General features: G+C 39.4%; 1 protein-coding gene across 1 annotated transcript in view; it reads left to right on the top strand.

Annotated features, from left to right (window-relative positions):
- NAALADL2 (N-acetylated alpha-linked acidic dipeptidase like 2) overlaps window positions 1–25,867 on the top strand; it is a 518,050-nt gene that overhangs the window by 443,437 nt on the left and 48,746 nt on the right. Inside the window, exon 11 of the mRNA XM_070945913.1 lies at window positions 25,631–25,724. Coding sequence (XP_070802014.1) covers window positions 25,631–25,724 — 94 coding nt within the window. The remainder of the gene's footprint in view (window positions 1–25,630; window positions 25,725–25,867) is intronic.

Below are 25,867 nucleotides of genomic sequence, written 5' to 3'. Positions count from 1 at the left end.
ACCATGGGGATGCTGATGATGTGATCATATGTGAAAAATGGTCATAAGACACTTTTCTGTAAGTTTGAATGGTCACTAAACGAATGGTTGTAAGCAGGGGTGGGTTCTAAAATTTTTTACTACCGGTTCTGTGGGTGTGGCTTATTTTGTGGGCGTGGCTTGATGGTCATGTGACAATTCTTTAGGATTTAGCAGAGGTACTGGTCTACCAGGCTTTTAACTGCTTGCAGAGCTGTACCAGTCTACTCATTTATTTTTGCAGGCACTGATCTACTCATGTATTTTTGCAGGCACTGGTCTACTCATGTATTTTTGCAGGCACTGGTCTACCCATTTATTTTTGCAGGCACCGGTCTACTCATTTGTTTTTGGAGGCACCGGTCTACCACCAAACTGCCTTTTACCACTGATCAGCTGTACGGCGGCCCTTTGAAGCCCCGCGGCAAGAATTTAAACAGTTTTTTTCCTTATAGCCCATCAGCTGGGACTCAGGAGGCAGCAATAGATTGGGGGTGGGGCCAAATAAAAGGTAAGAATAATGCGGGGAGTAGAGGGTGGGGGGGCAGAACTGGTTCGGTGATGTCATATTGTCATCGCTACTGGCTCGGTGGAACTGGGCGGGAGGAACCCACCACTGATTGTAAGTCAAGGACAAAGAATAAAACAAAGCTTTTTTTTTTTTTTAAAGAAAATTAAAGTTGGCTCAAAAATTATGGGAAAAATATCCAAGTCCCAATTGTATGCATGACCCTTCCCCCTGCCAACACTCACTTGATATTCTTCCTTTCTTGCCTGACACTTATTTTTTTTTTATTTTTTTTTTACTTATAGCAAACATTTCCACTGAAATCTGGCCATGGCTGCTAACTGATAAATCAAACATCACGGATAAAATTATACCAAACGCTAAGAAACATTAAAAACATCATGCTAGCTTAAATCATTTACAAACAGCAAGAGTTGACAAGCAATAAAACTCACAGTTACAATCATAAAGGCCTGCGTGGCAATCTTAAAAATCACATATTTCTAAGAGGGGAACGGTTGCATATAAAAACTATATTTTTTACTTTCTTCTTAAACCAAGCTGCGAGGAGTGGGAAGGGGTGGGGAGAACTTCCAAGGGATCCATGGACCTTGTGCTACTATTGATAAAGGCCTGACCTTAATTGATTCTCTGTATGCTTCTCTCCAGGTTGGTCCTTCAAACTAATTCTTTATCAAATATTCAGAGAACAGTGTTTATGTCAATACATTTTAAATTCAGTGCAGATTCTAAACTAAATAAATATGGGGATCAGACTAAAACATGACATGTTGAACTACAGGTTGTATTTTCTTAACTCCCTGACATGCTGTTTCTTTTCCAGTCTATAGTCCTAGTTATAATCGAACTAGAAACAATCTTCTTGAGAGGTTTTCTGTGAAAACTCCCTTGAAATATATCTATGATCCTGAACTAATCCAGTTCAGTCCAGACCACCTTTTGAGATTTTAGTGAACTGGATTGGTTCAGGATGGTAGATACATTTCAAGAAAATTTTCATAGAAATCTTCTCAAGAAGACGAGTTTTTGAGGCCTTAGTGTGATTTTGATCAATCTTGGGCGTTTTGGAATACTGCATCCAGTTTTGGTCACCACCATGTAAAAAAGATGTTGAGACTCTAGAAAGAGTGCAGAGAAGAGCAACCAGGATGATTAGGGGACTGGAGGCTAAAACATATGAAGAATGGTTGCTGGAACTGGATATGTCTGGTCTTATGAAAAGAAGGACTACGGGTGACATGATAGCAGTGTTTCAATATCTCAGGGGCTGCCACAAAGAAGAGGGAGTCAAGCTATTTTCCAAAGCACCTGAGGGTAGGACAAGAAGCAATGGGTGGAAACTAATCAAGGAGAGAAGCAACTTAGAATTGAGGAGAAATTTCCTGAAGGTTAGAACAATTAATCAGTGGAACAAGTTGCCTCCAGAAGTTGTGAATGCTCCAACACTGGAAGATTTTAAGAAGAGATTGGATAACCATTTGTCTGAAGTGGTGTAGGGTTTCCTGCCTAAGCAGAGTTGGACCAGAAGACTTCCAAGGTCCCTTCCAACTCTGTTATTCTATTCTATTCTATTCTATTCTATTCTATTCTATTCTATTCTATTCTATTCTATTCTATTCTATTCTATTCTATTCTATTCTATTCTATTCTATTCTATTCTATTCCATTCCATTCCATTCCATTCCATTCCATTCCATTCTATTCTATTCCATTCCATTCCATTCCATTCCATTCTCTTTTGAAGTGATGGCCATTTTTTTAAAAAAAATGGGCCCCTCACCTGATTTTAAAAACTGCTAATTTCTTGTGTAGAAAACTGTTTGCAGGATGTGTCAAGAAATTCCCATTAGAAGGATGGAAAACTACATGCACAATGAACATTTTTCCATTATGAAAAATTCTTGAACAAGCCATCCTGGATATTCTTATGCGCAATACCCTGTTAAAATGTTTTCTTTATAAACTTGCATCAAAATCCAAGGCAATCTAAACAGACCAATATGGCAAATAACCCACACGCAGTTGAAGGGAACTAGTTATTATTTTCCTCTTGGAGACACAATACTTGCAATTTTAAACCCTACATGCTGCGTATTCATTTGACCGGTTGATAGTAGATGCCCCTTTCCTTCTGGCGACTGTAGCACTCATTGCATCCTGACCTTAAGTGGCTGATATCCATCTGTTCTTAATTAGTTGAATGATTAAAAACATTGTTGCTGTGATTAAACGCCTTACGTCTCAGGCAACATGCGCAAAGTAATGTTATTATGTATTATTATTTAGACCGTGAGATCTAGGCAGATACTACATGAGCCTATTTAAGACATGATTCCAAACGTCTAGTAGAATAGCCTCCTTAGCGAAAGCTATACACGTGGTGCTTCAACATTTTTGGAAAGGAAAATGAATCGGAATTGAAAAACTCGGTCTCTCTGTCTGACTCTGAAATGAAAAAACTCATTCATGCAAGAAGTGGGTAAATTGGTTATATTTTTTATAATGCCAAGCCATCCCATTTTAGCAACCTTAAATGTTTCTTAAAGCACTGCATGAAGGTTTATATACATTTTCATAGCAATTTTTATTTTGCACATTATGGTGCACCGCCGTGTTTACCACTTAGTCGTAGACCTTTTCTAGTTATATTCCTTTTTTTGCCCTAATTTCCCATCTTATATAAGTATTTGCATGCAGACTTTTCAAATAAAATAATTTGGGTGGCTGATTTTCCTTAATGCATTCTTAACGTATGTCTTGATTAGAGGGTGACATTTCACAATGCCACCCTGAAAGCCCATTTCTTCCATCAAAGCGAAGCAGTTTCTCTGGATTTAAATATATAAGGAACACGTTTTTGCACAAAGCTGTTTCTAAGGGATGCTATTCATCAAACTTAAACTGTCTTAAGTACAGGCAGCCCTCAAATGAGGATCACAACTGAGCCCAGAATTACTTCTGCCCTATTTTATGATCTTTCTTGCCATAGTTGTTAAGCAAATTACTACAGTTGTTAAATTAGTAACATGGTTGTTAAGTGAATCTGGCTTCCCCATTGAGTTTTGCTTGTCAGAAGGTTGCAAAATGTGATCGCATGGCCCTGAGACGCTGTCATAAATATGAGCCATTTGTCAAGGATCTGAATTTTGATTACATGGCCATGGGGATGCTGCAATGGTTGTAAGTGTGAAAAAGTGTGAAAAATGATCGTAAGTCACTTTTTGCAGTGCCGTTGTAACTTGGAAGAGTCACTAAATGAGCTGTTGTAAGTCAAGGACTACCTGTAATAAACAAAAACGTACATATGAAGTGCATAAAGATAAATTTTGAGCTAGGGGGGCAATAATGTGGTGGCAGTGGTGGGATTCAGCCAGTTCGCACCACTTCGGGAGAACCGGTTGTTAACTTTCTGAGCAGTTTGGCAAACTGGTTGTTGGAAGAAATCATTAGGGCAGAGAACCGGTTGTTAAATTATTTGAATCCCACCACTGTGTGGTGGAATGATGAGATAAAAGAGAAGAGGGGTTAAAGAGGCATGCCAGCATGGAGTCTCTTCATGGGAGGAAACATCACAGACCAGTGAAGACTACTGTAGCCAGTCTGATAAGATTCCTGTAATAGAAGTGATCAACAATAAAGTAACTGTGTTGATCTATTCAAGTTGTTCTGTTCCTTGCGCCTAACAAATAATGTATACTACCCAAAGGGTCACCCATGCCAGATACATCTCAGCAGAAGAATCAGTCTGGGTGTATCCATCCAGATGGATGGATGGATGGGGGCATTTGGGGGCATTTCTGCTTTTACCTAAAAACAAATAGCAATAGCAATAGCACTTAGACTTATATACCACTTCACAGTGCTTTACAGCCCTCTTTAAGTGGTTTACAAAGTCAACATATTGCCTCCAACAATCTGGGTCCTCATTTTACCCACCTTGGAAGGATGGAAGGCTGAGTCAACTTTGAGCCTGGTGAGATTTGATCTGCCAAACTGCTGGCAGCCAGTGATCAGCAGAAGTAGCCTGCAGTACTGCACTCTAACCACTGTGCCACCGCGGCTCTATGTAGGAGTTCATGATGAATTTCAATGAGGAAATTTATACAGTCTTTGATTGACCCCTCCTTCTTTTTTTAATAAACTCCCCTTCTATTTTTTTTTCTTAAAATAGATTAAATCATGATATAATGATTGAAAACTAATAACAGAAAGCTTTGGGAATGAGAATTGTAAGTATTGCATCTTCTATCATTGCTGGCTGTCAATGAGAGAAGCCTGCCAAAATAGAATTATTAATATTGATAGGATAACCAGTTTAGTTTGGCAACTTTGAGGAATTCCACCTGTAATAACGGTTGTCAGGGTTGCATTGGTCCCTCCCTCCAAGATATTTCAATCCTGAAGTGTCCCACAGCTGGAATGAACAGCAACTGGAAAATTACATCTCTTTACAGCCAATACCCCTTCAGTAAAGTCCAGTTTCTCACTGCCTACCAGATAGACCTCTTAAAAAACCCTCACCCCACTCTGGGTCTGGCTAAACTAAAAAAAGGTAAATCAAAGAAAACTGTTGCGAATACAATAGCTATTTGCCTTGAAAGTGCAGATTTGGATGTATGAATGCTTATGCATCTTCCCCTTCAGATACTTCAAAAGTATTATTTCACCCCATTATCTTTTCTCAAGGCTAAATCATCCATCCAATGCAGACCCCACATATTCTCGACATAGACTGTTTCAACTCCTCCCCTTGGGTTGGCACTATAGGGCTTTGCATGCCGAAGCAATTAGACACGGGGACACTTTTTTCCCCCATGGCATCACTCTGCTGAACACCTAATTCTTAGAGTGATGTGTAAGACAATTTATTAAGAATTGTCATAATGAAGCACCTGAGGGTAGGACAAGAAGCAATGGGTGGAAACTAATCAAGGAGAGAAGCAATTTAGAACTAAGAACTAAGAACCCTTTTATTCGTATCCATTTCATGTATTCATAATTATGTTTATACTTATATCTGTTATCTAAGTATAACAGATGAATGATGAAAATAAATAAATAAAATAATAATAAATAAAAATAAAAGGAGACAATTAGAAATATTAATCAGTAGAACAACTTGCCTCCAGAAGTTGTGAATGCTCCAACACTGGAAGTTTATAAGAAGATGTTGGATAACCATTTGTCTGAAGTGGTATAGGGTTTCCTGCTCTAAGCAGGGGGTTGGACTAGAAGACCTCCAAGGTCCCTTCCAACTTTCCAGGCTCAAGGTTGACTCAGCCTTCCATCCTTTCTAAGGTAGGTAAATTGAGGACCCAGTTTGTGGGGGCAATAAGCTGACTTTGTAAAAATATACAAAAGTATGAAGGCTATTGCTTAACGCATTGAAAGCCGCCCTGAGTCTCCGAGAAGGGCGGCATATAAATCAAATTAAAAAAAAAAAACTCTGTTATTCTATATTCTATATTCTATATTCTCTTCTATTCCCATTCCCATTCCTATTCCTATTCCTATTCCTATTCCTATTCCTATTCCTATTCCTATTCCATTCCATTCCATTCCATTCCATTCCATTCCATTCCATTCCATTCTATTCTATTCGTCTGTATGTTCAATATTCTCCAGAACAACTGGCAGTTCTGGGAAGCTTTCATCAATGGCAAAGAAAAATGTGGAAAGAAAGATGGAATAAATCTTTTTCTGGATGGATCCTTTGATCATGGGATCAAAGAATTGAAAAAGGACCTGGAAATCTCCTGTTACAAGTATCGACACCAAACATGCTGTTCCCCAGCTGCCTCTTTCCTCCTTCCATTTTTGGTGATTAGAAAGCAATATTGCAAGCAAACTGCCCACAGACTGGAGTTCGATCCTAACTGGCTCAAGGTTGACTCAGCCTTTCAGCCTTCCGAGGTCGGTAAAATGAGGACCCAGATTGTTGGAGGCAATATGCTGACATTGTAAACTACTCAGAGAATGCTGTAAAGTACTATGGAGTGGTATATAAATCTAGATGCTATTGTTACTGCTATTTGTTGTGGACAGGATCTCTACTTTTCTTCATGTATGGAGCAGAATAGGGACCAGAGGTGTGCTCAACGCAAATTTTGTCCAGTGTAGTTTTCAGGGATAGAAGCATTTTAGTGGTGCCGTGCAGAAAAAAATTCTAATGGGAATCCTGCCTTTGTGGCTTTTAACAGCTGCCTAATTGTATTATGAAAATATTATTTAAAGTACCGTACAGAAACTGCTACACTAGCAGTCTTTTTAACTCCAGATTTACATCTTTGTTAATTAATATAAGCGAACATAATTATTTCCATGATTTCATCTGAAAGAAAACTCTTCTTTTGTGATCAAAGAAATCTTCTTTACATTAACAGTTTCCCAATGAGGAAAAAAGAAATGCAATGAATAGAAGGGAAGGAAAAAAAAATATCTGTGAAATGTCTTTAATGGCGGTAAGACTGACAATTAAAAGACTTAATTTTCATTGTATGGCACCTGCCTTAGAATATTGCCATTATTTGAAGGAAATATTTTGCATTATTGATAGCTGAACTGTCTGCAGATTCATTCAGTGCCAGAGAGACATCTGTGATGTTATATGACCTGATCACAAAGTCTTTTACAGTTTGTTTTTTCTATTACTCCTTTCAAAGATTTATAAGCCAACTGTCTGCATAAAGCTTCTGAAGATGGCTTATAACAAAATTCAAACTATAAGGCTACAATAAAACTAAGACAGCAAGGAGATGAAGGAGATGAAATCTGCAACTGAAACTAGTTAGTGATATATAGTCCGGTATAAACCTTGTTCATTTTACTAACCATATTAGCAAAGCAGAATTCTAATACATTAAAAAAAGAAGTTGAAGAAACAAGTCTGATCTTTATTCAAATTTTTTTCTAATGTGGGATGCAAATAGAGAGATGGAATAGCTTTTAATTTACATGGCCTTTTACATAAACATCCTAAAATAATCTTTGAAGTTGTATGTTTTCTGCATAAAAGCATCCATGTTAGTTTCTTACCGAGAATACTCCAGTCAACCACCGTTGCATTATTCTAGAACTGTATTTTTCATTTGGCAACCTGAAGTTGTGTGAATTTACAAGGTCCAGAATATGTTCTAGAACACCAGAGGTCATATTCAGCCAGTTCGTACCAGTTCAAGCAAACTAGTAGCGGCGACTGCAGGTGGACCTACTCCCATCCACCCTGGCATAATGCCGTCCTATGTAGCCATGTTTTCCCCGTATTTAGCCACCGTGCACGCATGGGGCAAACCCACTGCTGTAGAACACAGGTATCAAACTCGTGGTGTGACATTGGCATCACATGATCTTTTTTTGCCTTCACGAAGCTGGGGTGGGTGTGGCCTGCATGTGACACATCCGGCCCGTGGGCCACCAGTTGACACCCCTGTTCTAGAACATTTTTCCAATTTCCCAATCTGATCCATAGCCCCGGGATTTTCTCATGGTTTCCCATCCAAGTACTAATAGCATTTTGGGAAACTTGCCAATATCAGCTTGGATAGTTTCCCTGTTATGATTGTATCTACATTTTTAAGTGCAGTGTATATTTTGATCGTGCATGATTTTGATATATGCAAGTCTATATTTTACATTACTGGGTTTGGAAGAAGAATGCATGAAACTACAATCTGATTTTCTCCCTTAGAAGTTCTTATCAAAAGGCAAGGCAATTTTATATTATTCAGTCTTCTGAGCAATCATCTTAGATATGTTTTACATATTGCATGACCTAGATGTACAGCTACAGTATTTCAAAAGGAGTAAATAGCAGATGCAATTTTCAATGTATAAACAATACAGTACTGATATAAACAAGATTTCAATTGTAAATGTACAAAGCATGTCAATTTTATCTATTTTTAAGCATGAGTCTCTTCTAGTTTCTTCCTCATTCTGTAGATTAAAACACCTACACAAATGTATAAATTCTATTCAACTTTGTGATCTCAATTTCCCTTATTGCATGCATTTAGCATTCTGTCTTTAGAAGAGCATATGACGGCCATGGCCAGGGGGGCTTTTTATCAGGTTCGCCTGATATGCCAGTTGCGCCCCTTTATGCACGGTCACTCATGCCCTCATTACTTCCCGCCTGGACTACTGTAATGCTCTCTACATGGGGCTCCCCTTGAGGAGCACCCGGAGGCTCCAACTGGTCCAGAATGCAGCTGCGCAGGTGATTATGGGGGCGACATGGCGCTCCCATGTAACACCTCTCCTGCGCGAGCTGCACTGGCTTCCGGTGGTCTTCCGGGTGCACTTCAAGGTTTTGGTTCTCACCTTTAAAGCGCTCCATGGCTTAGGGCCTGGATATCTACGAGACCACCTTCTGCCACCTATAATCTCCCACTGGCCAATACGCTCCCACAGAGAGGGTCTCCTCAGGGTGCCATCGGTCAAGCAATGTCGACTGGCGACCCCCAGGGGGAGACCCTTCTCTGTGGGGGCACCCGCCCTCTGGAATGAGCTACCCCCAGGGATATGAATGATCCCGGACCTCCGTACTTTCCGCCGGGCTCTGAAGACTTTCTTGTTTCAGCGAGCCAGGCTGGCTTAAAATTTTAATTTATTAATTTTATGGGTAAGGGGTTTTAAAATCGGAAAGCCAAATTGGATTTAATTATTTTTAAATTATTTTTATTTTTATACTGCATGTATTTTAACCCTGGCTGTTCACTGCCCTGAGTCCTTCGGGAGAAGGGCGGTATAAAAATTTAATAAATAAATAAATAAATAAATAAATAAATAAATAAATAAATAAATAAATAAATAAATAAATCATTATCAATATCAATATCTGAATAACCTTTTGATCAGGAAATGCAGAGAAATATGTCATTTGGAAACAAAATTGATCTATGATCTTTGATCTCCATATTAATTTGAGAATGCTTGTTAAACAGCACTTAAATTGCAGACCGAACTATATTCTTTCCATCCAGCCTTTAACAATTTCAAATATTATAAGTCGAGACTCAGTTCTCACATTAAATCTTTGGCTTCATTTGGTGCTGCCAGGGGTGAAATCCAGCAGGTTCTGACAGGTTCTAGAGAACCAGTAGTGAAAATTTTGAGCAGTTCAGAGAACCGGCAAATACCACCTCTGGCTGGCCCCAGAGTGTGGTGGGAATGGAGATTTTGCAATATCCTTCCCCCTGGAGTTGGGTGGGAATGGAGATTTTGCAGTATGCTTCCCCTGCCATGCCCACCTACCAAGCCATTCCCACAGAACCAGTAGTAAAAAAAATTTGGATTTCACCACTGGGTGCTGCCAAAAAGACTCCACATAGCAAAGCCTTGGGGTGGGTGGGTGGGGGGAAACCTGTACCTACCTCAGAAGTGGTTCAGAATAAAACATTGCTGAAAATTATTGCCAGCTTCTTTTTGACATTTTCTTCTTCAGTTGAGGTGAAATGCAATCCCTCTATTCCTTTAAATCCGTGCAGGCAAATACATTTCTCCGTTGTCTTAGAAATAATGTTACTTTCCTAAACTGTACAAGGAGGTCAGGAGATTTTCAATTGCTTCTCTGTAGAGAATTAATGCTTCTTGGTTCTGATTGTTATTTGAAGATGGCTCATCTTCAAATAAAATGTTTGCATAGCACAATATTGTAATGCAACATGCTGTCATTCGGGTTAATACAGAATCATGCTCCAAAATGTATTATCTGTGTCAGCATGTGACATATGCACAGAACTTTGTCCCATCCAATCTGTTGAAATGATATATTAGTAGCTAAGTTGTTTTCTTCACTACATATAGGCTTTGACTTACAACCTGTCATTTAGGGACTGTAGGAAGTTCCAATGGCATTGGAAAAGATGACTTGTGACAATTTTTCATAGTTACAACTGTTGCAACATTCCCACGGTCATGCGATCAAAAGTCAGACATTGTTGTGGTCCCCAGCAGCCTGCGGAGCTGGCAGTGGAGTCGGACAGTGATGAGGCTGAGGAAGAACATGGGCCCGTCTTGGAGGCTGGGGAAGGCCCGGATGAGAGCTCTGCGTCAGAGGCAGATATGGGGCCAGGGCCATCGGGGAGTGAGGTACGGACTCCAGAGCCTCCAGAGACTGATAGGAGTGAGGCAGAGGAACAGGAGGAGCCTGTTCCTAATGCATGCATGAGAAGAGCTGCCAGAAGGCAAGACCAGCTCAAGCAAAGAGGACAACTCAGGAGTAGGGCCAAGAGATGATTGGCCCCTTCCATAAGGCTTAAAACAGACCAGCAATGGCGTTTGGGCTTTGCCAGAAAACAATGTTGGTAGCTTCATCTTCTTCTTAGTCTATGTCTTGTATTTATTTTTGTATCTGTGACTTCTGAAGGATTGCCAAGAAAGACCTTTGGCAATTTGCCTAATTGGGACAAGGTTTGCGATAGGATTGAGGAATTTGTGTTGGGAGGAATTTGCTTTAATTTAGTTGAATGACGCTGGGAATGAAGTAATTCTCAGTTGTTCGAATAAAGTTTGTTTTTTCACTAACTGATTTTCCTACTACTTACTTGGGCCTGGGTCACAACAGACATTTGGCAGCTGGCTCATATTTATGATGGATACAGTGTCCTGGGTCATGTGATCACCTTTTGTGACTTTCTGACAAGCAAGGTCAGTGAGGAAGGTTGATTCACTTTACAACCACATTACTAACTTGATTCACTTAACTGTGTCGTAAAATGGGGCAAACTCAATTGTCTCACTCAGCAACAAAAATATTGGGCTCAACTCTGCTTGCAAGTTGAGAACTATCTTTATAGAAGAGGTAAAAGGTAAAGTTTTCTCTGTCAGTCATGTCCGACTCTAGGGCACAGCGGTCAACTCTGTTTCTTGGCCAACGGAGCCAACATTGTCCGAACACAATTTCCATGGTCATGTGGCCAGCATGGTTATATGCCATAGGTATTAGGAATGCTGTTAACTTCCTACCAAAGTGGTACCTACTTGCATTTGCATGCTTTCTAACTGCTAGGTGGGCAGGAGCTGGGGCAAGTAACAGGATCTCACTTCATTACTCAGAGCTTGAATCTCGAACCTGGGCTGTCAGTTCTCCAGCTGACAAGTACAGCATCATTAACCACTGAGCCATCACATGCCCTCTATATAGAAGAGGAACAATTGAGTTTTCCCCCAGAAACTGTCCCCAATAGAATTCAGAACATCTCCATATTTAAGGTGCAAGTGGCCTTTGATATTGTCTTCAACTATTTACATATATCACTGACCATTGTTGATATGGAGTAACCATTACAAGGAAACATTTCCCTATGACTATCATTAAGTGTTGTACCTTATGATTCTTGACGAATGTATCTTTTCTTTTATGTACACTGAGATCATATTTTATGTACACCAAGACAAATTCCTTGTGTGTCCAATCACACTTGGCCAATAAAGAATTCTATTCTGTTCTGTTCTGTTCTGTTCTGCTCTGCTCTGCTCTGCTCTGCTCTGCTCTGCTCTGCTCTGCTCTGCTCTGCTCTGTTCGTCCTACAAATTAAGGAGCTTTGTCAGTCATTATGGTCTTGTGCTGAACCAAGAATTAGCTTGAATCTTCTCTGTGGCAGGAGGGTATCAATCTGATTCAGTGGAGAAGTTTGAAGGGAGAAAATGTCTCCAAATGATGGAGTTTTTCACTCTGATGTAGTGCTGTATTTTTTTTGTACTGTCGAGGCTCTTAATTATTCTCATTAACTGTGAACTCCTGTGGCGTTTAAGTAAGTTTAAAGAATTAGAGCTACACAGAGACATCTGCAGAGGAATAAAAAATCATGGTGGCAGCCATGGTTGTACAATGAATGACCCACCTTGTTTTTATATGTAGCATGTGTAAACAAGGGACAAGGCTTTGATGGCACAGTTGCAGCTGCCCTGGTGTAACCATGCGTTCCATCTTTTGAGCTACAAATCACCCGTGATTTGGAATGAGAATAAACTCTAAAGAGACGAAGTGGCGCAGTGGTTAGAGTGCAGTACTGTAGGCTACTTCAGCTGACTGCTAGCTGCAGTTCAGCAGAGTGAATCTCATCGGCTCAAGATTGACTCATCCTTCCATCCTTCCGAGGTGAGTAAAATGAGGACCCAGATTGTTGGGGACAATAGGCTGACTCTGTAAGCCACTTAGAGAGGGCTGTAAAGCACTGTGAAGCAGTATATAAATCTAAGTGCTATTGCTAAAGTCCAGTCAGAGCTGAAGAAGCTTCTTGGATGAGAAGTGAAACGTCCTCAAAAGCAAAAAACAAGAAAGTCCAGTTACCTCTTGGAAAAAAGCATCTTTGGGACAACCATGACCTGGAGGACTGAGAATCTCCATAGACTTTTAGCTTTAGCTTTGGGATGAACACCCTTCGGCTGGTGCAGGGGTATGAACGGATTTCCAGCAAAATTGTAGACTACAGGAACCATTTGCGCTTCAGTTTAAGATGCAGACAACACAGTCTTATCCCCAGCAACCTGTGCCTGGGTTCAACAGTGAAGGAACACAGAAATTATCCTGCAGCCAAGAAGAATCCACACCTATTTACACTACTCAGGTTATCCTGGGGGCACAGATAAACCTCCCAGTGGCCTCAACAACTCTCTCAAAAGGATGCAAATGACCAGCTGTCTGCAAGGAATATAAATCCTTCCATTCCCCACCATCCAGTCAGAGCTGAAGAAGCTTTTTGGGTGAGAAGCGAAATGTCTTCAAAGAAAAACAAGAAAGTCCAGTTGCCTCTTGAAAAAGCACCTTTGGGACAACCATGACTTGGACAACTGAGAATCTCCATAGACAAATAAACTCTAAAAGAAATGATGGGCTCTAGAATGCTAGTTCCAGCCACTTTGCCATCATTTTTGTTAACCCACATAAAGCTCATCTGCTAATTATGCCATGAAAGTGCCTGCTAATTGTTTTCAGAGGACATTTCCACATGACACAATGAGCATGAATTAGATCATATTCAGGTATTATATATCTGGATATAATCTTCCATCCTCTAGCAATATGATGTAGTTGATGACTTACAACCATTTTTTTTTTTTTTTTGGATTTATATGCCGCTCTTCTCCAGAGACTCAGGGCGGCTTACAATGCGTTAAGCAATAGCCTTCATACTTTTGTATATTCATACAAAGTCAGCTTATTGCCCCCACAAACCGGGTCCTCATTTTACCTACCTTAGAAAGGATGGAAGGCTGAGTCAACCTTGAGCCTAGTGAGAATTGAACTTGCAGTAATTGCAAGCAGCTGGAAGCTAAATATTACCTTTAACAGTAGCATTAGTCTGCTGCACCACTCAGGCTCTAGCAACTGTTTGGAATGACGATGCATTGAAAAAAAATGACTTATGACCGGTCCTCATATATATGAACCAGTGGTGGGTTCCTCCCGGTTCCGGCCCACTTCCGCCGAGCCGGTAGTGGTGACTATATGACATCACTGAACCGGTTCTGGCCCCCCCGCCCCCCACGTTATTCTTACCTTTTATTTGCCCCCACCCCCAATCTATTGCTGCCTGCTGAGTCCCAGCTGATGGGCTATAAGGAAAATAACTGTTTAAACTCTTGCCGCGGGGCTTCAAAGGACCACCCTACAGCTGATCACTGGTAAAAGGCGTGTGGTGGTAGACCAGTGCCTCCAAAAACAAATGAGTAGACCGGTGTCTCCAAAAACAAATGGGTAGACTGGTACAGCTCTACAAGCAGTTAAAAGCCTGGTAGACCAGTACCTCTGCTAAATCCTAAAGAATTGTCACATGACCATCAAGCCATGCCCACAAAATAAATCACGCCCACAGAACTGGTAGTAAAAAAAATTAGAACCCACCCCTGATAAGAACATCACAGCACCCCTACAGTCACAGGATCAAAATTTTGTTGCTTGGCAACTGCCATGTATTTTTAATGTTTGCAGCATCCAAAAGTAATGTGGTCACAATTCGTAATCTTGCCAGCCAGCTTTCAACAAGCAATGTCAACGAGGAAGCTGGATTTGCTTAACAACCCCAGGATTCACTTAAAAGCTGCAGCAATTCATTTAACAACTGTGGGGGAAAAAAGTGTTGTAAAATTGGGTGCATTTAATTGGATGCCTTGCTTAGTAACAGCAATTCTTGTCCCAATCATGCATCAAAGATTACCAATACGCAATACGCATTACCATATGCATGTCAGAATGCTCTGACTTTTTTTTTTTTTACTGATCCAAACAGGCTCAGTAGCATTTCAATTATTTTTAAAGCAGCTCGACTTCATCTTCTTGAAGGAACATATTCTAACCGTGGGTATCTCAAATATGGTTCTGCATCAAGGAGCAAACATAATTGCAGTAGAACATGAAATGAGGATTAACATTTTAAATTATTGGTCAAAATAATATTCTTTTCCCTGGTTTGGTTTCTTGAGTTTTAGTAGATAATTTGATTCCTAAATAGAGAGGTTGTATTGTGCCATGCCTGAACCAATACAAATATTCACAAGAAACATTATTAGCTTTGTGCTATGATTAGGCCAAGGCAGAGCTAAGGCAGAGAGCCTTAGATATATTGAAGGGCAAGAATGACAGACTTGTCTGCCAAGATGGATTTATCTTGGTAGTCCGCCTATTAATTCCATTGCAGCTACATGTTTAAGTAAAATTTCAAGTCAGGAGAGCTATGCCAGTGTGCTTTAATGCATTACCAACAGCTGTATTAGAATATAGATGTAGGGATATCCCATAAAAAAGATCAATGTCAACTCACAAAGCATCCCTGGCCTGCTCTCGAGTTGCCATAAGCAAGGGGGGATGGGAAACCGACGAAACGGCATGGCAGCCAAAGACAGATGCACATTCCAGACTTATCTCTCCCAAGGCCGTATCTCAGGGTTACCCACAGTGGTCGGAGGGGAGTGGTCTCTACAACCCGCGAAATTGCTCCGTTGGTGAATGTGATTGATGACACACCCTGGGGGGAAGGAGGGAAATAGGGTCATGATTGGGGCGTAAATTACTTAGGGTCAGAGCTGGCTTCACTTGGGAATGTGCCGACATGAAGCTCCTAATAAATAACTGGATTTCTTTTGAAGCTTGGCTCAAGGCTCATGATTTAATTAGGGCATCCATTGGAACCCTGACAATCAGCTTTGTCTAGGGCTCATCCCTTCTTACACAGTATTTTTTTATAAAGGTATCTGATATCTTTGATAGATCACAATGTATCACAATTACATTTCCAGGCATTCACATTCTTTCTGTTTCTAATATGTATGGCCTGGTAACATTGAAGTAATTTCATTAAATGTCTTTAAATATTGTTATTCACATTGTTATCGAATCTGAACTTAGTATTGATATTGTTTTACTGTAGCTTTAATTTTTAGCAAGTTTATGAACTGTATGTTTGTGTACCTTAAACCGTAGTAATAACGAATCTGAACGCCTCATGAAAACAACCTTCAATCCCAGATACAGTATAATGGAAGCAGATTACACTTGACTTCAATTTTTCTTATTATAAAGCCTTTTCCCTTCTTTTTTTTTGGATGCCTGTTTTGCTCTCCAAGAATTGTGTGAAGTCTAACTAATGATGTTGAAAATGGCATAGTTAGAGCTCAGCTCTATCTGCTCCCGTTGGTCATTTTTTGAATTCTTTAGGCTCATCCCTCCCCTCTAAATGCTGGAAACCTCCTTTGATGCTGATTTTTGGTCTGAGATGCAGGAAAGATTGGCTGTCTGGCTTTCACAGAAGCATCTACTTCTATAATACCTGACAAGGGTTTTGCAACGTGGCATTCAAGCATCATTTGGAATGCTTACATATAAGAGGCCTGGTATACTTCTTAAAACACATTAAACTTTTTTTAAAAAAAATGCCTAGTGGTTTTGTTTTTTGAAAGAATTGTAGACCTATGTTGTTTGTTTTTTTAAAAAAACAGGATTGCAATGCTTTTAAAGAGAAAATTGACTTAAACCAAGAAAGACAGCCAGATTTTCCTAGCTGTGTTTGAAATAAGTGCATTGCCAATTTTCTCCTATTTTTGCCAGGTTTTTTTTTTTTTGTTTTTTTTTTGATGCTAGGGTGTAGGATGGGAGCTCTTAATGATTTCCATTATTATTACCATTTTATATTCTCAATGGGATACTTTTGGGTGCTTTTAACTGTAGCCACTCTCTGCTTTCAATGTTGTTTTATTTTTATTTTTTTTCCAGCACTTTGAGATGTTTAGTGGTTAGAGTGAAATTGATCAACGATTTGGCCAGATTCTTCTCCCAGGCTGAGTGATGTCAGAGAAAAAAGGGACATGGATGAAACAAAAAAGAAAGGCCCCTCCCCCTATGCCCCCCCCGAAAACCCCCCCATTTCATCATACAACTATGGCTCAGGTTATAGAGTTTAATCAAAGGTCTACTGAATTTCTGAAACCTATATTCCAAATAGCCATATTAATGGGGCAGAGGAAGACCCAAAATCATCTAGGAGGGAGCTGTTTTGATCTGTTGTGACAGCTCTTTCCCACCTCACACTATATCCTAGTTTCACATTTGGCCAATTTGTCATGTTCCTCGTCTATCATTTTTTATTTATGGTTTACTTATAGATACTTTAAGAGATCTGACATCTCATCCCCCCCCCCCCAAATTTTATTGTTATTTCTCCATAACTCATTTTTGGATCACAAAGAAAACAAGAATTCAAAATGCCACATGCATTACTGTGATGGCACCCTGATTGATAGGAAGGATAATATGCATAATTTCTAGGGTTTAAAAATATTATGCTATAGCTGTCATTCCAGAGTCTGTTCATGGTAACCAAGGCAACACGACTCTAAAATTGGATGGATGGACAAAGTATGGGAAGAGATTCCACTAAAAAAAAAAACTTATAAGGCATAACATAATTAGGTGGATCTCTTAAAGAGGGCATAAGAAGATGTTTCTTCAGGTCCTGGATTTTAGATTACTTCTAAGAATGTTTCAAGAACATCTAGCCAATATATATTTGTTTCTTGTTCCTGCTATTACCCTGTTTCCCCCAAAATAAGACATCCCCTGATAATAAGCCCAATCGGGCTTTTGAGCGCATGGCAATAAGGCCAAGCGCTTATTTCAGGGCTCAAAAAAATATAAGACAGGGTCTTATTTTCGGGGAAACATGGTAGCTTCGCCCTTACTCTAATTTTCAGATATTTGGCAGATGGTTTAAATCTCTCTGTGTGTGACCATTTTCTGCCATCTAGCAATCAATAAATTCATCAAAAGTTCTTGGAAATAAAGCATTCAAATTTAACACTTCTACCTACTAGCAAACTAGCAAAATGTGGTTTAATCCATAATTTTAATAACAAACTGAGACATTAAACCATCTCAAAGCAGCTGACCCTGCTGCCATTGGCAGTATTAAAACATTTTCAAATTCTTCTTGTTGCACATCCTATTATCTTGTGAGTATTGACCTTTTTCAAGTGTCTTGAAGTCCACCTGCTCTATTCCCAAATGTTTTGTTGCTGAAGATCTGAAGAGGGCTTGCAAAAACAGTTGGCTAGATTTATACCAAGCTTTCCCAGGAGGCAGATGTATTCTGTGAAGAATAACCTACAGTATCTTCTTGATCAACATGAAAGCGTTGGCAAGGAAGTGGTGCCCTTGACTTTGTACCTCCTATTTAAATTAAAATTCCTCCTTGAGATCTAATTTCTGAACAAAGCTATATAGGTAGATCTTCCCTCTTTCTTTTATGGGTGACCTTATCTTCAAACTATCTTAGCTAAATTATCATCCCATATATTCCTGAAGGCTGTATACATGGTAAGACTCAAAAGCCTCTGAAGTAGGCTTATGATTTTAGGAGCAACCTAACAACTCTTTGTTTTTTGAAGGTTTCTTATTGTTGGGTGCTTCGTACAATTCATGCATAGAGAAGTTTGTGAATTAATATTTTTTTTATTTCCTGATCAATAATTCGTCAATCATGAATAAAATAAAGGGAAGGTTTTCCTATTTGGAAAAGAACTGCTATTATATACCAGCATATATTAAACTGATCAATCCCAATTTTTTAAGAAAGATCTTTCTTTATTGGATTACTATGTTTCAGGTTATCCATTACAGCAGAATAGTTTTTGAATTATTTTTGTCTTTTGTCAGAGAGCCCTCTACTGACTCAAAATGTATTCTGTGAGAGGCAACTATTTGTTAAAGTGTCTTTTTAAAACCTATAGATATACCTTGACCAGCTAAACTAGCTTTGCAAATCAAAACTGCTAATAATAATCATATTGTTTTTTTTAAAAAAAAAACAGTTGAAATCAAAGGACTGTGTAATGTTATAAACAGATTTTTGGAAATTTATTTTCTTCAATGTTAAGTAAAGTCCCTCCAGAATATTTTTTCCTGTTTTGATTTAGCTATATATTTTCCTTGTTTGTCCTTTACAATATAACCACATCTAATTAGTGTGCAGGTGTCCCGTGAATCTTTTATTCTTGTCTTCTACTCACTTGGCTGGGTGTACATTCATATGTTTACTGAAGAACAGAAAAAATAGAGCCTAGAGATAGAATGATGACATAGCAGAGAATAACTAAATTCAAACAAATACGAAAGAATAATCAACTGATAATAGATACAGATAGATTAACAGAGTTGGAAGGGATCTTATAGGTCATCTAGTCCAACCCCCCGCTCAAGCAGGAGACCCTATACCAGTGGTCCCCAACCCCCGGTCCGCGGACCGGTGCCGGGCCGTGGAGTACCTGGCACCGGGCCGCGCAGCGGCCGGGGGACATGAACGCTGCAGCACAAAGGCTCCTGGGCCGTGCGCAAAAGCTCCTGCACGCGCTCAGCGGGCCACGGTAAAATTATCAAAGGCTGATTGGTCCGCGGCGATAAAAAGGTTGGGGACCACTGCCCTATACCCTTTCTCACAAATGGCAGTCCAATCTTTTCTTGAAAGTCTCAAGTGATGAAGCTCCCACAACTTCCGAAGGCAAGCTGTTCCATTGGTTGATTGTTCTCACTGTCAGAAAATTCCTCCTCATTTCTAGGTTGAATCTCTCCTTGGTCAGTTTCCATCCACTATTCCTTGTCTGGCTTTCAGGTGCTTTGGAAAACAGCTTGACCCCTTCCTCTCTGTGGCAGTCCCTCAAATATTAGAAGACGGCTATCATGTCTTCCCTGGTTCTTCTCCTCTCTAGGCTACCCATGCCCAGTTCATATAACCGTTCTTCATATGTTTTCCAGTCCTCTAATCATCCTGCTTAGTTCTCTGCACTTTTTCTAGAGTCTCAACATCTTTTTTATAGTGTGGTGACCAAAACTGGATGCAGTACTCTAGGTGTGGTCTTACTAGGGCTTTATAGAGTGGTATTAGTACCTCACTTGATCTTGATTGCATCTCTCTGTTAATGCAATTTAGGATTCTATCAGCATGTTCTCTTCTATGAACACATGCAGGAAATAAATGAGATAGTCACTTTTTCTAAATGGGGGAAAAAAAGATTTCACTGATTAATTTACTTATATTCAGCCATTCTTATATTCAACCACTGTGAATGGGCATTTTACCATTCAGAACATATGTCTAAACATGTTTCGGAAAGCTATACAGTGGTCTCTTCTACATTATGTGGATGTAGAAAAGACCTTTTTATTTCACCAGGCGGGCCTGGCCTAATTTTTCTCCCTCTTTTTTTTTTTTTTTAAATATTTTTTAATATTTTTTAGTATTTTATATATTCAAATGTTTAAATTTGTTTTAAATTGATTGGGGTTTTAATCTGTCTGGGCCAAAACTGTTTAATTCGGTTTTATTTCTGCTTTTTAAATTTTGTATGTATGTATTTTATTGTTGGCTGTGCACCGCCCTGAGTCCTTCAGGAGTAGGGCAGTATATAAATCAAATAAAAGTTTAAAAAGTTAAGTTAAAAAGTTATGTATGTTGCTGCAGTTATTATTCACCTTACCCAAAATAAACGCTCTAAGTATATTTAATATATGAGTGGGGGGGAAAAGCTCACTAATTTGAAGCACAAAACCAGTCTAGACTTTTAAAAACTATTAAGCACATGCTTTGTCTTTCATTCAGGAAGTTAAGAAAGCCCTTCCTTTTACTTTTACCCATAACCACCTGTGGGATAAAATAGACTGAATGAAATTGACTTTTCCTGTTGAGTATGGATTAAACTTGGGTCTCCTTGCTTCTGCTCCAACATGTAATCCATTAAACCATGCTGACTCTTGTCCAGATTAGCAAAACACAGAATCTGTTGCTTAAACATAAACTGTGATGTATAATGGCTTAAGATCTTGGCCTTGTTCATTTATTATGTAAGGGCAATGGCTGGAATTTCTGGACACCCTTTAAGAAACTTCAACAACATTGTAAATTGTATCAAATGCTGTATGAAAATTCAGTTGGAATACACTACTATAATCTGATGTCTCTCTCACTTCCTCACTTCTTACTTTTCTTCTTCTTCTTCTTCTTCTTCTTCTTCTTCTTCTTCTTCTTCTTCTTCTTCTTCTTCTTCTTCTTCTTCTTCTTCTTCTTCTTCTTCTTCTTCTTCTTCTTCTTCTTCTTCTGCCATATCCATCATCAGATGTTGGCGATCATGTTGGCAATCCTATTTTTGTCAACAGCCGCATGAAAAAATGCTGCTGAGTTTTGTCCAAACCAGTCCCGTAGGTTTCGAAGCCATGATGTTCTTCTTCTGCTTAGACCTCATTTGCCTTCAATCTCTCCCTGGAGGATTAAGTGAAAGATGCCATATTTTTCTGGGTGTTGCATCACATGTCCAAAATATTCTAACTTTTGCTTTTTAATGGTTTTGATGATTTCCCTTGGCTTTCCCAGGCGGCTTATCATCTCCTCATTTGTGATTTTGTTAACCCAGTTTATACATAACAGTCATCCGTAAATCTGTCAATTTGCAAAGCTTTCAAGTTGCCATGAGCAGGAGAGAGGGAGAACTGATATAGCTGATTGATTTCCCTAACTGAAGCTACATTCCATAGATGCTTTCTTACCGCAATCAGTAGGAGGGTGTTGGATTTCACAGCCAGCCAAAGTGGTTAATTGGAGAATGTGATTTATGACATGGCCAGGGATGAGGGGAGAGACAGGGTCACGGGGGAATGTAAATCTACATGGGATTAGTTCTAACTGCATCCGAATATTGCCAAAATGGTGCTCCTAATAAATTATTGTATTTTTTTTGAAGTTTGGCTCATGGCTCATGAATTAATTCGGGCATCTTTCGGAAACTTCACAAAATCCACATTTCAAATGCTTCTAGTTTATTCAAGTGGCTTTCTGTCAGAGACCAACTCTCTACATCGTAGAGCAGGATAGAAAAGATGTAACATCTAACAAGCCTGATTTTCAGTCTTAAGTTTTTGTTGTGACTGCAGAAGACCTTTTTCATTTTGAAGAAGGCTGTTCGAGCTTTCTCTATCCTTGCCTTTACTTCACTGATCATGTCCCAGCTTTCATCTAAATTAAAACCGAGTTATGTAATCCTTTCAACTTTTTCTAGTGGTATTCCTTCCAAATTTATTGGTGATAAATTAATGGGTTGGTTGCTGATGACCATGATCTTGGTTTTTGAGGTGTTAAGCTTCAAGCCATATTTTATACATATTCTTACGTTTGCAACATCCAATTTCAACTTGCCTTCCAGAGAGAATTAACTTTGTTCTGCAGAACTTTTCTTCCCCACTTTCTTCACAGAAGATGACAATTCGTCCTGCCTTTTCCCTAATCTTCCATGTTATTTAGTTATAACCCTTATCCTCAGAAATTTCTTCACTTCGATGATTCTATAGTGTTCTTTGCCTCTGTACTTAAAGAGTGTGCCTTGCCCTACATTTATTCTGTTTTTTTAAAAAAAAGACTTCCTTCAGATATTTTTAAATCTCTCCTTTCCAGACAACTTTGCTATCTCCTATCATTTCAGATGCATCTGTTCAGTTTATAAAAAAATAATCTTTTTTTAAAAAAAGATCAGATAATGCAGAGTTATTTGCAAAAGAGAATATTCCGCAGATAGTTCTTTATCAGTTTATGTGAAACAAAGGAACTTGAAACATCTCATGAGTTTTAGTTTATTTTCCCCTAGCAATGAGGTGCATATGTGAGAAAGTGTGTATGCATGAAATATATTTAATGTAACCTCAGAGTACCTTACAGATAAAAGAAGAATACATTTCTACGCTTCATTCCCTGGCTTTCCTCTCTTTTTAAAAAATTATCCTTTTATGGCTTTTAAAATAATGTTACAGAGAAATGTGGGGAGGAAAGCCCACAAAGATCAAAATAAATGCATTGTGGGGGGAAAAAAGAAAAAAAAACGTTTCTAATTTTTTTAAAGTGACAAAATACACTAAAGGAAAAGAAAAAAGATATATCATTCTGGCTGCAAATAGTTACAATTCTATATATAGGTACTACCATGTTTTCCTGAAAATAAGACCCTGTCTTATATTTTTTTGAACCCTGAAATAAGCGCTTGGCCTTATTGCCATGCACTCAAAAGGCCGATTCGGCTTATTATCAGGGGATGATTTATTTTGAGGGAAACAGTATTTATGGATAAAACAGTATATTATGCATTTTATTTTCCTTTTTATCTTTTTCCCCCTCTTTGTATATAAATAATAGTAAAAGGGGAAAAAAACTTTGGGAGCATTAACTAAAGATTAAGTCAATTGGTAGAACATACTAAGGTTCCAAAGTCAAAAAGTCAAAAAAAAAAAAAAAAGTTTTAGCTTATGTCTATGAAGATTCTCAGTCATCCAGGTCATGATTGTCCCAAAGGTGCTTCTTCAAAAGGCAACTGGACTTCTTTGTTTTTCCTTGAGGACAAGGAAGAAAAGCAAAACACCTTCAAGGAAAAACAAAGGAAGTCTAGTTGCCTTTTGAAAAAGCATTTTCGGGATAGCTTATCCCTAATTTAGGGATAAATGAAGGGACACGGTGGCTTGGTGGCTAAACTGCTGAGCTTGTCGATCAAAAGGTGGGCAGTTCAGCGGTTCTAATCCCTAGTGCCGCATAATGGGGTGAGCTCCTGTTACTTGTCCCACCTTCTGCCAACCTAGCAGTTTGAAAGCACGTAAAAAATGCAAGTAGAAAAATAGGGACCACCTTTGGTGGGAAGATAACAGTGCTCTGTGCGCCTTCGGCGTTTAGTCATGCTGGCCACATGACCACAGAGATGTCTTCAGACAGCACTGGCTCTTCAGCTTTGAAATGGAGATGAGCACCGCCCCCTAGAGTCGGGAACAACTAGCACACATGTGGAAGGGGAACCTTTACCTTTATCCCTAATTTCATAAAGCCACTAGCATATGGATCAGGAAAATATGTTCCAAAGATAGAGTGCCGTTGTTAAAAATACTTCATATTACATCACTGCTTACCTATTGTCAATAGAATTTGCAAGAGGACATGTTCATTTCTTTTCTCTTCTCAACTTTTTCACATAAGCTGCATATTTTGAATCCCTGCCAATCAACAGTCAATGCATCCCACTTCCCAAAAATCAAAATGACACCATCTTTTCCCTTCCATTCCTCCAGTCTTTTGTAGACATGCTAATCTCTTAATATCAAATGTGCCAAACCAGACTTTTGACATATGGCCCAGCTAATAAGTAACAATCTCCATTGGGAACTTTAAAGAGTACAATTCTAGAGACTTTCTTATCCTGCTATCTATGCCAGGCTGTGTTGGAAAAAAAAAATCACTCAATAAATGTCAACAACTGGAGAGAATTCAAACACCTGTTGAGTTTCCAATGCAAGTTTACAATGAATCACTGGTCTCCAGTAACTGGAACAGGTCAAGACCAAGAGCCTCAGTGTGACATACAGTAGGTCTTGTACAGAATGTTAATCAAAGACAGTTGAAACGTGGACACATATAGCAAGATCCAGGGATGGGCTGCTGGGGTTCACAGGGGTTTAGAAGAACCTCTAGCTGAGATTCTGTGCAGTTTGGAGAACCCCCAAATCCCATTCCTGGCTGGCCCCACCTACCCCCGCCCCTCCCAGGTGTCCCCACACAGCTCGTTTTGGATGCAGGTAAGTGCAGGGCACGTACGGAGGCTCGGGGAGGGCAAAAAATGGGCCTATCAGAAGTTTGGGAAGGCCGGAAACAGGCCCATTTCTGGCCTCCAGATGGCCTCGGGAGCTCGAGGAGGCTTTTTCACCCTCCCGGAGGCTCGAAGAAAGCCTCTGGAGCCCGGGAAGGGCAACCTCCCTTGCTGTGGTGCAGGAGGCCGACTAGGCCATGCCCACAATGGCCACGCCCACCCAGCAACCAGTCAGAGAACCCCTTGCTAAAATTTTTGAAGCCCACCCCTGGCAAGATCCCAAAAGAATTACAAGCCATACAACTACAAGAGAGGAGGAATAGATATCCTTTAAAATATGATGCAAATTATAGTTGCATCCTTTGAAATTCTCAAATGCATTTTGATGTGCAGGGAGCGCTGAGAAGTTAATTGTTATTCTAACACAATAACCTTGGATTAGCTATGGAAAGCATAAAAGAGATAAGAAGGTAAACCACCTTTTCAAGTCTGGTATTTCTCCCAAAGGACACTCATTTTTTTTTAAAGGAATGCAGAATAATTAACAACGTATCTATAAATTAAGTAATCTACAGGGATTTAACAGCACTGACAACACTGAAAAAAATTCCTGCACTATTGATCATCGGTTTCAGAGTCTCATACAAACATATACTGCTTAATAGTCCAAAAATTCTCTGCACTGCTTCTTTGAGTGTCTGCATAGATACAGGGACTTTTTTCCCATTGAAATCAATGGTCCCTTTGTACCCTTAACCATTTCCTTCATTTGAAAAGTGAAGCTGTGCAGGCCATTTAATCTGGTTTTCAAAACTACCTTGCTATTCCAGGTGAGGCATCCATCATTAAAAGCTGAAGTGCTTATCTGCCAGTCCAGATGCCTTAATGGGAACATCGCTTATTTAGGGCTCAGTGTTTGGTGGAAAGTACCCAGTGGATTATGTTAGAATGCACCTGAGTGTCTGATTCTTTTTTTTTTCTTTCCAGTTGACAGGAGAAGCAATTTTGCAAATTGCTAGCAAGCCAGTTCTGCCTTTTAATGCCCTGGATATTGCATTGGAAGTTCAGAAGAACCTGCAAGGTAATTTCTGCCGTGGTCTAAGGAATTTCAGCAAATGTAATGCTTTCCGTCTGCTTGAGATGACAAGTTCCTGCTGTAAACAAACAATGTGTGCCTATTTTATTAGTCCCAATATTTATTTATTTTTTTAAGCTGTGTGTCAG

Source organism: Pituophis catenifer, unplaced genomic scaffold (genome assembly GCF_029215685.1).
Source record: "Pituophis catenifer annectens isolate HBS135680 unplaced genomic scaffold, rPitCat1.0.hap2 SCAF_6, whole genome shotgun sequence".
In the NCBI taxonomy this organism is placed as follows: Eukaryota; Metazoa; Chordata; class Lepidosauria; order Squamata; family Colubridae; genus Pituophis; species Pituophis catenifer.
This window is presented reverse-complemented; position numbering and strand designations above follow the sequence as displayed.